The 14731-nt window shown below is 33.7% G+C and overlaps 1 protein-coding gene across 9 annotated transcripts in view; it reads left to right on the forward strand.

Annotated features, from left to right (window-relative positions):
* Positions 1-4825, forward strand: part of LOC131542496 (R3H domain-containing protein 2) — an 82113-nt gene extending 77288 nt beyond the window's left edge. For all 9 annotated transcript variants that reach the window (XM_058779245.1, XM_058779246.1, XM_058779242.1 and 6 more), the window contains 2 exons: positions 643-727; positions 2514-4825. In XM_058779245.1, the coding sequence (XP_058635228.1) occupies positions 643-727; positions 2514-2836 (408 nt within the window). In that variant the 3' untranslated portion in view covers positions 2837-4825. The remainder of the gene's footprint in view (positions 1-642; positions 728-2513) is intronic.
* Positions 4826-14731: the final 9906 nt, after the last annotated feature.

Here is a 14731-nt window from a genome sequence, read left to right on the forward strand (position 1 = left end):
AAAGTGTTTTAATATTAAAAATAATTAGGTTACATCTTATCAATCGTTATGTTGTTACAAATTTAATATAAATTAAATTTAAATATATTTTTCATTAAATTATATTTTATAACATATTATTATAAAATATTATCAGCATAAAAATACAATTTAAAAAGTTTAACTGAAAAAAATCTAAATTTCCCCCCACCAAATCTTGCTTATTTCTTGGTTTAAATTGGACTTTAAATCCCAGATTTTCACACATTATGTATCAGCATTGACATTTAAAAAAACTCACTATTAAACACCATGTCAAGTACTTTACATGCATGTACAACATTTTAGCATATTTTTTTTCTTTTTTCCCTTATATTTTATTATACGATTTTTTTCTTTAAAAAAAAAAATAAATACAGGATCAGACTAGTATTATTTTTTTTGGTAATATTCTTGTCACTAAAGTTATAAATTCAAAATGTTATTTTCATAAACTGTGATATTAAGCAAATGAGAAGGAGTGGAATTATTTTCAAAGCACTACCTGTTTCTTGTTTAGTTTTTTTTTTTAAATGAGTCATAGTTAATTCTATGTGCATAATATTGAGCTGCTGTGTGATCCATCATTCCTCATGGATCTCCATCTCTCCGTCTGTTTCTCAGAGTCAGGGAGTGATGAAGCACGGAGCGCGGGGTAAAAGACAAACGCTCAAATCTGCCTCTACAGACCTGGGAACTACTGACGTGGGTAAGAGACCAAACTCAAACTCCTGACTGGAGTCTTTCTGCTCATTTAAAGTCAGTGTGACATGAAAATGGACCCTATTTACCATAAAAGTGCCTTTGAAATGGCCTTTCTATGCATGCAGGAAACACATTATCTAATCATATAAATAAAGTGTGTTGTGACCAGTGCTGGATTGTAACTGATTACGTCATCTGGAATACATAATCAGATTCCAAAAATTAAGTAGTCATAATTAGAGTGTATTACATTTTTAAAAATGCTCATAATCAGATTACAGTTACTTTTTTTTATGGATTACATGATTACAAATTATTCACACAATTTTCCTCTAAAAATCCTAGTGTCATTGCATTTATCTTTGAATATAGGCAAGTAAATAAATGAAATATTTATATTTTTAGTGTTCAAGTATTAAAATAATTTATTTTTATTTTACTTTTTCTGATTTAATTGTTTATTAGCTTCTTATCAATTCATAAACCCACTACGGTTCTTATGTTAAGCCCAGTTTAATGCATTGTATGATGTTGATATAGAAAGAAATGAAATATATTTTCTTTGTTTGCTTTTTTTTTTTTTGTCAATATGGTTTGTTTAATTGTAAGTTTCATGCAAGAGACGCGACAGTCAAACACATCCATGTTTACATTGAAAAAACAATGGAAAAGCAGTGCAATCGAATTAAACACCTGTAAAGAACTACTACTGTATGTCTGATATTTCATGTTTGCTCAATTAGGTGTAGTTCATGCATCTTTTCTGCAAAGATATTTAACAAGTGATTTGTTTAACATTTACATCATGTTGACAACTTCATGTGTGGTGCACTTGGAATAGAATTTTCTTTAACTCTAGGGTTAATAAAGAAAAGTTACTTGAATCATGTTGTAGTTACATTTTCAAGTTGACTAGTTAAAAATTGTATAAAAATTGTATAAAAATCGAAAATCGGTCAAATGTTCTGAAAAAAGTCAGCCCCACCCTCAGTAGACGTCATCGGCGGTGGTTTTAAAGGGATAGTTAACCCAAAAATGAAAATTAGCCCATGATTTACTCACCCTCAAAGCATCCCAGGTGTATATGACTTTATTCTTTCAGACGAATCCAATCGGAGTTATATTAAAAATTATCCTTGCTCTTCCAAGCTTTATAATGGCAGTGAATGGGTGTTTTTTTTTCAACAGTCCAAAAGTAGTCAAATAAAGTGCATCCATCCATAATAAAATGTGCCTCACACAGCACACTGCCTACGACGGTTAGCGGAAGTGAGAGAAAAGTGTTTATAACGTTTTAAATATGGATATTTCCTTACAAAAAACGCATCGATTCGCTGCAGGAGGCCTTTATTCTCCCCCCGGAGCCGTGTGAGGCACATTTTATTATGGATGCATGCACTTTATTTGGCTACTTTTGGACTGTTGAAAAAAAAACACCCATTCACTTCCATTATAAAGCTTGGAAGAGCAAGGATAATTTTTAATATAACTCAGAAGTCATATACACCTGGGATGCCTTGAGGGTGAGTAAATCATGGGCTAATTTTCATTCTTGGGTGAACTAACCCTTTAACACTTCGGTGTCAAACTCAATTCCTGGAGGGCCACAGCTCTGCACAGTTTAGCTCCAACCCTAATCAAACACGCCTGATCCAGCTAATCAAGCTCTTCAGGATTACTAGAAATTTCCAAGCAGGTGTGAGCTAAACTCTGCAGAGCTGTGGCCCTCCAAGAATTGAGTTTGGGACCAATGCTTAACACTAGCATGATCTCTGTGTGTCTCCCTCTAGTGGTGAGTCGGGTGCTGGAGGTGACCGACCTCCCCGAGGGCATTTCTCGTCCGGAGGCCGAGAAGCTCTTCAACCAGCTCTCGCTCTGCGGCGCCAAGATCCAGTGGCTGAAGGACCCTCAGTGTCCCCGGGGCCCCGGCGGCGGACGGGGAGACGCCAACGACCCGGCTCACCTCTACACCGTGGTGGCCGTGTTCCCCAACACAATGGCGGCCCAGAGCGCCTCCTTCAAACTCAACAACAGCGGCGGGAGTTTGTTCAAACTGCGCGCCACCAAAAAGAACTATGACTTGCGCGTGCTGGAGCGAGCGAGCTCGCAGTGAGTCGGGAGAGAGAGAGAGGAAGTCGAAGATGTCAAAGGGAAGAGATCATCCTGGTGTTCCTTAGGGATCTTTTTTATTGTTTTGTATCATTAACAGAAGAGCACATATGACACAGAAGCGTGTTGCGTTGTATGTGTACCGTATGACGCACGCGCGCACACTCATAGACACAAGCGGACGTCTTAAAGGGACAGTTCAGATGAAAACAAAATGATTTACTCACTTTCATGGCGTCCCAAACCTGCATGACTTATTTTCTTCTGTGGAACATGCGAGCAGATATTTTGAAGAACGTTGGTAACACATTTTCAGACTTAATGAAAATACTACGAAAGTTAATGGGTACCAAAACACTTCATTGCCAGCTGTTTTATGCTTTTTGTGTGTGTGTTCTCTGCAAAAAGAAAAAAATTCATACAGGTGAATTATGACACAATTTTCATTTTTGTGCAAACTCTCTCTTTAAAGGGATAGTTTTGCCCTAACATTAAAATTCTGTCATCATTTACTCACCTTCATGTCTTTCCAAACCTGTTTGACTTTCTTTCTTCTGTGGAACATAAAAGAAGATATTTTGAAGAACGTTGGGAATGGTCTTGGTTCCCATTGACTTCCATTCTGTTGGAAATACAATGGAAGTCAATGGGAACCAGGAATGTTTGTTTGCCAGCATTTTTTTATATCATGCTTTTGCAAAAAAAAAAGAAATGTTTACAGGTATAGAACGACGTGAATGTGAGTAAATGGACAGATTTTTCATTTTTAGGCAAACTGAAGAGATGGTTTACCCCAAAATTAAAGTTCTGTCATCATTTATTCATGTCGTTCCGAACCTGTAAGACATGTTTCTTCTGTGGAATATAGAAGATGATACTTTGAAGAATGTTGGGAATCAAACTGGTTCCCATTGACTTGCATTACAGTACATGGAAATACAATGAAGTCAATGGGAACCAAAAATGTTTGTTTTTTCACATCATGCTGCTTTTGAAGAAAGAAATGCATACATGAATGACATAAACGAAGACATCATTTTTTTGGATGAACTATCCCTTTAAAAGAATAGTTCAGGCTTAAATGAAAATCTTGTCTTCATTTATTCACCTTCATGTCGTTCCAAACCTGTTTGACGTTATTTAAGTGGAGCACAAACTGAGAGTTTTTGAAAATCGTTCTTTAAGAACTCTAGAAAATATATCAAGCACTGAAAAAAATATTACAAAAAGATCCATATGACCAAAAGTTGGTGATGTTTGACATCGTATAGTCGAGATGCTGTTTTCCAGCCCACGTGACTCTCATAACGCCTTCAGAAGAATATAAACGCAACTCATTTTATGGTACTTTAATCTCATTTGTGGAGCTCGACAGCTTTATGTAAAGCAAAATAAAGCTTCTTCCAAAACAGAAGAAATGAAGTCAAGCAGGTTTGGTGTGGAAACACTGAAAGAATGGCTGGTTTACTCTGAACTGTGTCTTTAACGCGCCGCCGAAGCCTCGTCTCTCCACGCGCTCATCCGTCTTCGTCTCTCTCTCTTCCTCTGGCGAGCTCTCTCTCTCTCATCATCTTCTCTTTCTCACGTTGTTCACTTTGGATTTCTTCCTCTTTCACTTTCTAGCGTCTCTTGCTTTCTGTTTTGCCTTAACGCTGTTGTGGACTTCTGTATCGCGCTGTTTATTTTCTCTCTCTCTCTCTCTCTCTCTCTCAGATGAATCTTCTTTTCTCGGTTCAGTATATTTATATAAGTGATGTAAGGATTATAAGAAATAATCTATATATTCAGTGATTCTTTTCCCGTGGATAAGTTGAAGCTCCTTTGCTCCCCTCTCTCGCGCCTCCTCCTCGTTGTGTTTGCGTTTTTCCGTGGACAGCTGTGCAGAAAGTATCTGAGGTATTTAAAAGTGCACAATGATTGCGAATGTCTACTGTAAATTCCATTTAATCTGTTATTTTTTGTTTGTTTTTAAAAATATAAAAGATAACTCAAAGATTCGTGCAGCGTTTGGGTTTGTGAGTTTGCGTCAGTTCTGTGTGAATGTCAGCGTGTTCGTCACAAAAGAAATCAAATTCATTTCTTTATTCATGTTTTTCATTTATATAACAGACCCTGGAGCACAAAACCAGTCATAAGGGTCAATTTTCCAAAATTGAGATTTATGCATCATCTGAAATATGAATAAATAATAAATAAGATTGAAAATCTGGAATCTGAGGGTGCAAAAAAATCTAAATATTGAGAAAATCACCTTTAAAGTTGTTCAAATGAAGTTCTTAGCAATGCATATTACTAATCAAAAATGAAGTTTTGATATATTTACGGTAGGAAATTTACAAAATATCTTCATGGAACATGATCTTTACTTAATATCCTAATGATTTTTGGCATAAAAGAAAAATCAATAATTTTGAGCCATACAATGTATTGTTGGCTATTGCTACAAATATAGCTGTGCTGCTTATGACTGCTTTTGAGCTCCAGAGTCACATTTATGATCCTATTTGATCCTAAATTACATGGATTTCTTACTGTGTCAAAAGTGAGGGAAAAAATTAATTTATAAAGTTTAAAAACTGGCGTAAAAATGTTCTTTTGTTCACCAATTCAGGAGCATGTGTACAAACATTTTGCACTCAAATATACCATTAATTAAAATATTCCAACGTTATTTAAAATGCAAAGAGAAATAGTAAAAATTTTCAACATGGCCCTATATTTAATGCATTAACTAACAATAAGCAGCAGTACATTTATTACAGTATTTATTAATGTTTGGCAACGTTAGTTATAGTGCTGTCAAACGATTAATCGCACACAAAATAAAAGTTTTTGTTTGCATAATATATGTGTGTGTTCTGTGTATATTTATTATGTGTGTATATAAATACACATACAGTATATATTTTGAAAATATTTGTCTATACATATAATTTATATTATAAATAAATATATTTAATATATAAACAAAACATACTTTTCTGAAATATATTCATGCATGTGTGTATTTATATATACATAATAAATAAACACAGTACACATACATATTATGCAAACAAAACGATTAATCGTGATTAATAATTTGACAGCACTAGTTAGTTAATATAATAATACAGTTGTTCATTGTTAATTTATATTGGCTCAGGTTCATCTTAACAAATAATGACGTATATGTTGAAATTATTATTAACTAAGGTTAAATGCTTTATAAATATTTGTCATTGTTAGTTCGCATTATCTAATGTGTCCTTGACCAGATGTATAACATTTCGGAAATGATTGTAAATTCACATTTTGGATGCATATCTTTATAAATGAGGCCCAAATTATGTTTTCAAAATATGGGTTTAGTTTTGTTTTAAGCTGCTGTTGTAGGTCACGCAGCCTTTCTAAAACCTTTGTGATAATCAAAATGCTAATTTAATGCTGATTAATATTAATGTGATAAAGATTACAGCAGAAATATCAGATGGCGACAGATTTGAGAAAGAAGCATCACCACTGTATTTTTTGCGTCTATCCCGTTACAGTCGGTGTCGTCACATTACGTGAGTTTAATATACAGTTTCACAGAAGATCTGCAGTGGAATGATTTGCATATTCATACCGCAGCACTGCATTCTTCATTCTGATTGGCTGACGTGTTGCATTCACATCATTCAGGAGTTACTGTAACTGAGCTTTTGAATTGTAGAAACATTTGTCAAACTCATTATTACAGGTTAGAAGCTGGATTTTCGGGACTTCTGCCACTTGACCGCCGTGTTGTCATTTATCAACAAAAAATGACATCTTTTAATCATTAATGCTAAATGGGTATCAGCCTCTGCACATATTATTATTAAATATTCATGGAGGGCATACAGTAGAGGTGAGTTAATGTAGTGATGACGTTCTGCTGTCACTAAATTGCACACGCAGTGAGTGTTGCTATAGAAACTGCTTTATTTCTGAGGATTGTAACAGATTCAGTAATTCCATTATGACGTAAATGAGATTATATTTAGAGATCTCAGACTGACGGCACGGATGGAGGCTGATGCTGATTTTATACAAACTGTTCAATGTACAAGAAGTTCATATGGAGTAAGGTACAGTATCACTGTAATCACTGATCCAGATGATTTATAAAACTGCACAGCTGTGAAGTATTTCTGGATTTGAGCGTCACGTCGGCTCAATCTTTCCAAGCTCTTTCAGTACTTGAAGCTTATTTATTTGATCATAAATACAAAAATAGTAAAATATTGTTAGAGTTTAAAACAGCTGTTTTCTATGTGAATATCTGTTAAACTGTAATTTATTTCTGTGATGCGCAGCTGTATTTTCAGCATCATTACTGCAGTCTTCAGTGTCACATGATCTTCAGAAATCATTCTAATATGCTGATTTGCTGCTCGAGAAACATTTCTGATTATTATCAATGTTGAAAACAGTCGTGCTGCACAATATTTTATTTTAGAAACTGAGATGCATTTTATTTTTCAGGATCCACACTTGAGCAAAAAGTTCAAAATAATAGCATTTATTTGAAATGGAAATATTTTCTAACATTGTAAATGTATTTACTGCCGCTTTTGATTAATTTAATGCAGCCCTGATGAATAAAAGTATCAATTTCTTTAAAAAAAAAAAAAAAAAAATTATTCCATATATATTGCATATGTGACACTGGAGCACAAAACCAGTCATAAGGGTCAATTTTTTGAAATTGAGATTTATGCATCATCTGAAAGCTGAATAAATAAGCTTTCCATTGATGTATGGTTTGTTAGGATCGGACAATATTTGTCTGAGATACAACTATTTGAAAATCTGGAATCTGAGGGTGCAAAAAAATCTAAATATTGAGAAAATCACCTTTAAAGTTGTTCAAATGAAGTTCTTAGCAATGCATATTACTAATCAAAAATGAAGTTTTGATATATTTACGGTAGGAAATTTACAAAATATCTTCATGGAACATGATCTTTACTTAATATCCTAATGATTTTTGGCATTAAAGAAAAATGTATAATTTTGAGCCATACAATGTATTGTTGGCTATTGCTGCAAATATAGCTGTGCTGCTTATGACTGCTTTTGTGCTGCAGGGACACATTTATGGAATAATTAACAGAACATTTAAGCACGTTATGCATTAGTTGCTTGTAGTTTTATCAGGCTGTTACAATAGCGTAGTGCCACTATGATGCACATGCAAAAACAAACAAACGTGGCATTACCACAGCAGTTTTGCACCTCGATGATGATTATGATTATGGTTCACAGTCAGCTGTACAAGTGTCTCTGTAGTTCAGACTCGGACAGGTGCAGCTGCTGGATTTCTCCTCATAACACAGATCTGCTGCTGTGTGTGCTCTATAACACTGAAGATCTGAACCCAAGAGTCCTGCTGTGAGAAGATCAGAGACCTTCACCGCTTCAGCTTCATAAAGATCAACTCTGAGCCAGCATCGAGCCACAGTCATCCAGGCGCTCTCAGACCGAAGGGAATCCTGGAAAGAGTCTTCATTAACTGAGAACAGTGTTTGAGCTGCTGACATTCATGTGATGGGCTGAAATGTTTGAAAATATATTTGCTGTAAGAGAATGAATCGGAACAGAGATGGATGTTGATCCTTTCAGACTTGCACTCTATTCATTTACTAACTGCTTGATTCTTTTTCTGTTCTCTCGGTTTTCTTTTTATTTATTATATAATTAAGCAAAATCTTGCTAGACTAACTGAGACTCGTCACAGCACTTGCGTATCATGTCTCTTTCGTTGGTTTTGATTGCTTCTATTGTCCTCATTTGTAAGTCGCTTTGGATAAAAGCGTCTGCTGAATGTAAAATTACAATTCCTAGCACTTTCCACAAATAGGCTACAAACTGAGTTCGGTCCCACTTTATATTAGGTGGCCTTAACTACTATGTACTTACATCAAAAAATAAGTACAATGTACTTATTGTATTGCAAAACACTTTTGCTGCTATTGAGGTGTTATATGGGTAAGGTTAGGGACAGGTTTGGTGGTCTGGGTAGGTTTAAGGGTGGGTTAAGGTGTAAGGGATGGGTCAACAGTGTAATTATAAATGTAATTACAGAAATTAATTACAGATGTAACTACATACAGGTATTTTAAAAAATATAAGTACAATGTAAAAACATGTATGTACACAATAAGTGCATTGTATCAAATGATTAATTTAAATGTAAGTACATAGTAGTTAAGGCCACCTAATATAAAGTGGGACCCTGAGTTCTATTAAAGTAGCTTAACAAAATGTTTAGTTTAATAAAGTAACGAAGTTCATTAAAATGATTGAGGCAGTATTTTCTTTGATTTGTAGGTAAGTTACATGAAAAAAAAACTAAAAATCAAACTAAATGACAGGTTCATTCAGAGTCCGATTCAAAGCTTATTTCATGATTACAAAAACACTTTGATGTTAACTATAAATATGCATTAATATGCTTATTTGATGTGTATTGCTAGGAAATAATGAAATCACACAACTGAGGGTTTGAGCTTCATCCAGATTCTTCTGAATTTGACTGAACAGTTGCTGTGACCTGAGAAGGACAAACAGCGCTTTCTGAAGACCAAGTATTTTTGCAAAAGAGCAAAATGAATTTGATCATTTTAATTCTTGTGATTAAGAGCCTCCTGATGATGAGTTATGCTGATTAGTCTCATCTTGCACTTCTTTTAGAATTCTTAAGTAGGACAAATTAGTTATTTTTATTTCTTTTGTAACTCACAAAAGATCATTTTTGAATTATTGATATTGCATATCTCATTTGTGTCTCTTTTATTTATTTTATTTTTTTTAATGTGACCCTGCAGCACAAAAGCAGTCATAAGCAGCACAGCTATATTTGCAGCAATAGACAACAATACATTGTATGGCTCAAAATTATACATTTTTCTTTTATGCCAAAAATCATTAGGATATTAAGTAAAGATCACGTTCCATTAAGATATTTTGTAAATTTCCTACCGTAAATATATCAAAACTTAATTTCTGATTAGTAATATGCATTGCTAAGAACTTCATTTGAACAACTTTAAAGGTGATTTTCTCAATATTTAGATTTTTTTGCACCCTCAGATTCCAGATTTTCAAATAGTTGCATCTCAGACAAATATTGTCCAACAAACCATACATCAATGGAAAGCTTATTTATTCAGATGATGTTTAAATCTCAATTTCATAAAACTGACCCTTATGACTGGTTTTGTGGTCCAGGGTCACATATATTACTGTAAAAGTAGAACTGTTTTATGTATGAGATGTCTTTAGCAGTGGCTTGTGTTTGTGGTTTGCTCTCTTTAGCTCCCTCTTCTGGTGGATCAGAGACCTGCAGGCGTCCGCTGTGAGGATGAGGATGAGGACTCTCCTCTTCCTCACTCTCTCCTCTTTCAGGATTCCTGCTATCGCTCAAATACCGGGAAGTTTTTAAATGTGTTCTCCAGTCTTAGGGGAAAAAATCATGTAAATTTCTCCAGTGAATAAATCCTGATCATCTGCTGAAGTGTGTGAGTCACCGAGCTGATAATGTCAAAGCCTAATAACTCCTTCCTATGAGACACAAATCCATAATCATATCTCTATCATGAATGTTACAGATGTGTGAAGAAGCTCCAGCCTTAGATTCACCATCTGTCTATTTCCAGAACCGTGTTCTCTACTTTTCTGTGAGATTCAGTCCATCAGGAGCTTTTGTGTGGAGAATTAAGCAGTTTTAACAGTTTTAAATCAAGTCACCATTATTTATACAGCGCTTTTTACAGTGCAGATTGTGTCAAAGCAGCTTTACAGTATTAAACAGGGATATAATGTGCCATTCTCCTCTTAAATCTAGGCATTTAACATCAACTAATAAACTTAAAGTGATGCATGTTTGTCAATCAAACATCAGTGAAACAGGTGAGAACTGGTTATAAACTGAATGTGCTTTAAATACACAATAATCAAGTTTATATTTTTTATCATCAATAAATCCGATCAGTTTCAGTCTCATACATTTGAACTAATTGAATATGACGCAGCTATAGACCGAGAATGTTCTCTCAAAGTTATGAACAAATGTTATTCCAGTAATTTTAATAAAACATTCATTCAAAGTTACCTGGTCACAAAAATGCTATACGTTGTTCATAGACTTTTAAAATGTTACTATTTGTTTCAAATATTACGTTCAAAAGTAACATTCTCATAATGTGTGCAAAATGATAAAAATGGAATGTTCCCTTAACATTCATAACCCAAGAAAATGTTAACACTGGCAACACTTTACTTAAAGCCTTTATGTATAATGCATTATAAAGGTAACGCATTGTCTTTTCATAAATAATTCTAAACAAAGTTAAAATGCAAAAGGTTTGTTTGTCAAGATTCTTTCTTAATGTATTATAGCTGTTGTTAAAATTATTCATGAGATCATATACAGTGCATTATAAGGTGCACAACAAGGCACAATTAATGCATTAAAACTACTTTTATAATGCATTATATATATATATATATATATATATAAGGCTTTAAAAAATGTTACCATAACATTTTCATAACTTAACAACTCTTAGAACATATTTTTTTGTTTATATTTTACATGTTTATACTTTTTAGTTCGCCAATTCTAACCAATCTGAATAAATGCATTTGGAAAATACAATTATTTGAACTAAATCAATTAGATGCAACTAATTAATAATGAACTATGCCATATATATATATATATATAATTTTTTTTCTTTGGCAGAAATCTGACCTGTTTCATTCATATGGTTGACAAATATGCGTAATGCATATATTAGTTTGTTTAGATTAAAATCCAATCCAAATGCATGGTTTTAGTGAAAAGAGACAACTGACGTCTGATACATGAGACGAGAAATATTCATCAGCGTTATCTGAGTGTAGTTCTCACGTGAGTTACGTTCACGTTGATATTGTCCTTGTTGAAAGTGTCCTTGCAGCAGGTTGTGAGGCTGGAGTCATGCGCTGACATCTGTGTGTGTTTCCGTCTGTCTTCAGGTGTATTTCATCTGTGATGAAGAGGAGGAGGAGGAGGAACCGCTCTGAACCGTAAACAACAGGCCGCACAAGTTTAAAGACTTGCGTGTGAGTTCAGAGGTCAAACGCTTCTTTCTCACCACCACAAATCTCGCTTTTGTCTCTCTGTGTCTTCCAGTCAGTAATAAATTTGCTCTGAGGTGCAAAAGCTGCAAGACCGACATCCATCATCAGTGTCGCAGCTATACGTGGAGTTCCAGAGATGCTTCGCGAGCGATTCCTGATCTTCTTCTGTGTTATTATGCACTTTATAAATGACTGTTAATTAATGCATTTGTGGTTTACACTTCAGATCCGTCAATGCAATTAGACAATATGTGACCCTGGACCACAAAACCAGTCAATGTTATGAAACTGAGATTTATGCATCATCTGAAAGCTGAATTGGACAATATTTGGCTGAGATACAACTATTTGAAAATCTGGAATCTGAGGGTGCAAAAAAATCTAAATATTGAGAAAATCACCTTTAAAATAAAGTTCTTAGCAATGCATATTACTAATCAAAAATATATCAAGTTTTGATATATTTACGGTAGGAAATTTACAAAATATCTTCATGGAAGATGATCTTTACTTAATATCCTAATGATTTTTGGCATAAAAGAAAAATGTATAATTTTGACCCATACAATGTATTGTTGGCTATTTCTGCAAATATAGCTGTGCTGCTTATGACTGCTTCTGTGCTCCAGGGTCACATATGATGTTAGTGAAGCCATAACTAGTGTAGTTTTACTTCTCAGGTATAGGTTGAGCTTGTTTTAGTTGTAATTGGATATATTCGTCAAAGAGCTGCTTCCGTTCTGAGTCTCAGTCACGTGACTTCATTACAGGCCTCGTTATTGACAGCAGAACTGGCGTCTGCAGAAAGACTCGCAGATACCCTGAAGATTCACTCTCTGTAACGAGGAGAAGATCAACTCACCTTCTCAGTTCATCACAGTGAGATTTCCAGCAACTTCAGGCGTATTAACCGAATCTTACGTCACACGTCTGCTTTTCTGTAGATTGCTGCTGTATTAATGATACTCCTGTTATTGATTTATGATGTTTATTTGTGTTTGTTATGATAAGATGCAGTTTTTCAAAGTTAATCGTAATTCAGTGTTGTTACTCAGAATATCCACCGAAACATGTTTTATTTCATTTAAATGGTGTACAAATAAATTATTTAATCTGCATAAAATAATAATAACATCATTTACTATTGTTATTATATGAAAATATATACATGAGCATATCTAGATGTTGTTGTTGTTATTATATAATATAGTCTGCATGCATTTTCTAATAATAATATTTCATATTTAACTATAATAATAGTAATAATAATAATAATACCTATTATATTAATAAGTATATAATGCAAAAATATATTTATATACTTAATAGTAAGAATAATGTATAATTTATATAATAATAATAATAACATGATTATATAATTAGTATATAATATACAAATGTGTTAAAATATTTTATACTATATTAGAAAAACTAGATGTTGTTGGTGTTATATAAATAGTCTGTATGCATATTTAATAATTTATATTGAACATTTAACTAATAATAATAGTAATAAATGAATACATATTTAAATGAATACATAATTATTGTTATTACTTTAACTTTTATTAATTATTGTTGTTTAGATAGTATTATCATTATTACTGTTGTTGCTGGTTTTTATTATTACTATAAAAAGTTGAGATGCACAGCTGTCATATAATAATAATAATAATAATAAATATGATAATCTGAGATGCACAGCTGTCATGCTGAAGTTTTTCTGCGTGGAGCTCAGCGCAAGAAAGCGTCAGAAGACGAGAAGAACGTGAGCATAAACACATTCAGAAAAAGACAAATACACACATCTATAAGAGACTGGGATCATATTTATATATTCATATGAACCGTAAACACTCACATATTGTATGTTCTTTATCACATTATTTTCTGCTGTGTTTTACCAGATGATGATGATGATGATGATGGAGGAAGATGAGACGCAGAGGAAGGTACAGAAGCCATGATTAGGATTTTAAAGTGAAATACGCTCATGTTTACATGTTCCTGTCAGATTCGTGCTCGTGTCGTGTAATTCCAGTTGAACTGTAATTCATTTATTGCCAAATAGAGAATATGCAGAGAAGTTCTTCCTCCTAAACTGGGCGTTTTCTCTCAATCTCATTATTATCTGTCTCTGTATCGCTTCAGAGCCACAGAAAAGGACGACCTAGACGTGCAGTGAGTCTCATCTATATCTACACATCATCATCATCATCATCATCATCTGTCGGCTCTGTATGATGGACGACACAATCACTGTCTGTCTGTGTTTTTGTCGATCCATCTCTGTGTTTGTGTCCGTCAGTCCAGGAGATCGAATCACTGTGATCGATGATTCAAACGAGGAGTGATTCACTGATTCACTGAATCACAGCGAGAGTCATTGATTCAAACACAGCGTTTACAAGTGTTATAATGTAAGTTCAGAAGTTAAGGTTTTTTATGTTTCTGAAAGAAGTCTCGTCTGCTCACCAAGACTGCATTTATTTGATCAAAAATACAGTAAAAATTGTGAAATATTATTTCAATTTAAAATAGCTGTTTTGACTTAATGAGTTTTCTTTCACACACACACACACACACACACACACACACACACGATACACTGTGTTTTTTGTATTATTTATACAATACTATTATATACTATTTATTAATATTTGAATTAGCTTTTAATTTTATACTTTCAGTTTTAGGTTTAGTTTAAGTTTAGTAATTTTGTCATGCGCTTTTGCCATTTTTTTTTTTTTTTTAAATTGTCAATTAC

This window comes from Onychostoma macrolepis, chromosome 06 (genome assembly GCF_012432095.1).
Source record: "Onychostoma macrolepis isolate SWU-2019 chromosome 06, ASM1243209v1, whole genome shotgun sequence".
NCBI classification, from domain to species: domain Eukaryota; kingdom Metazoa; phylum Chordata; class Actinopteri; order Cypriniformes; family Cyprinidae; genus Onychostoma; species Onychostoma macrolepis.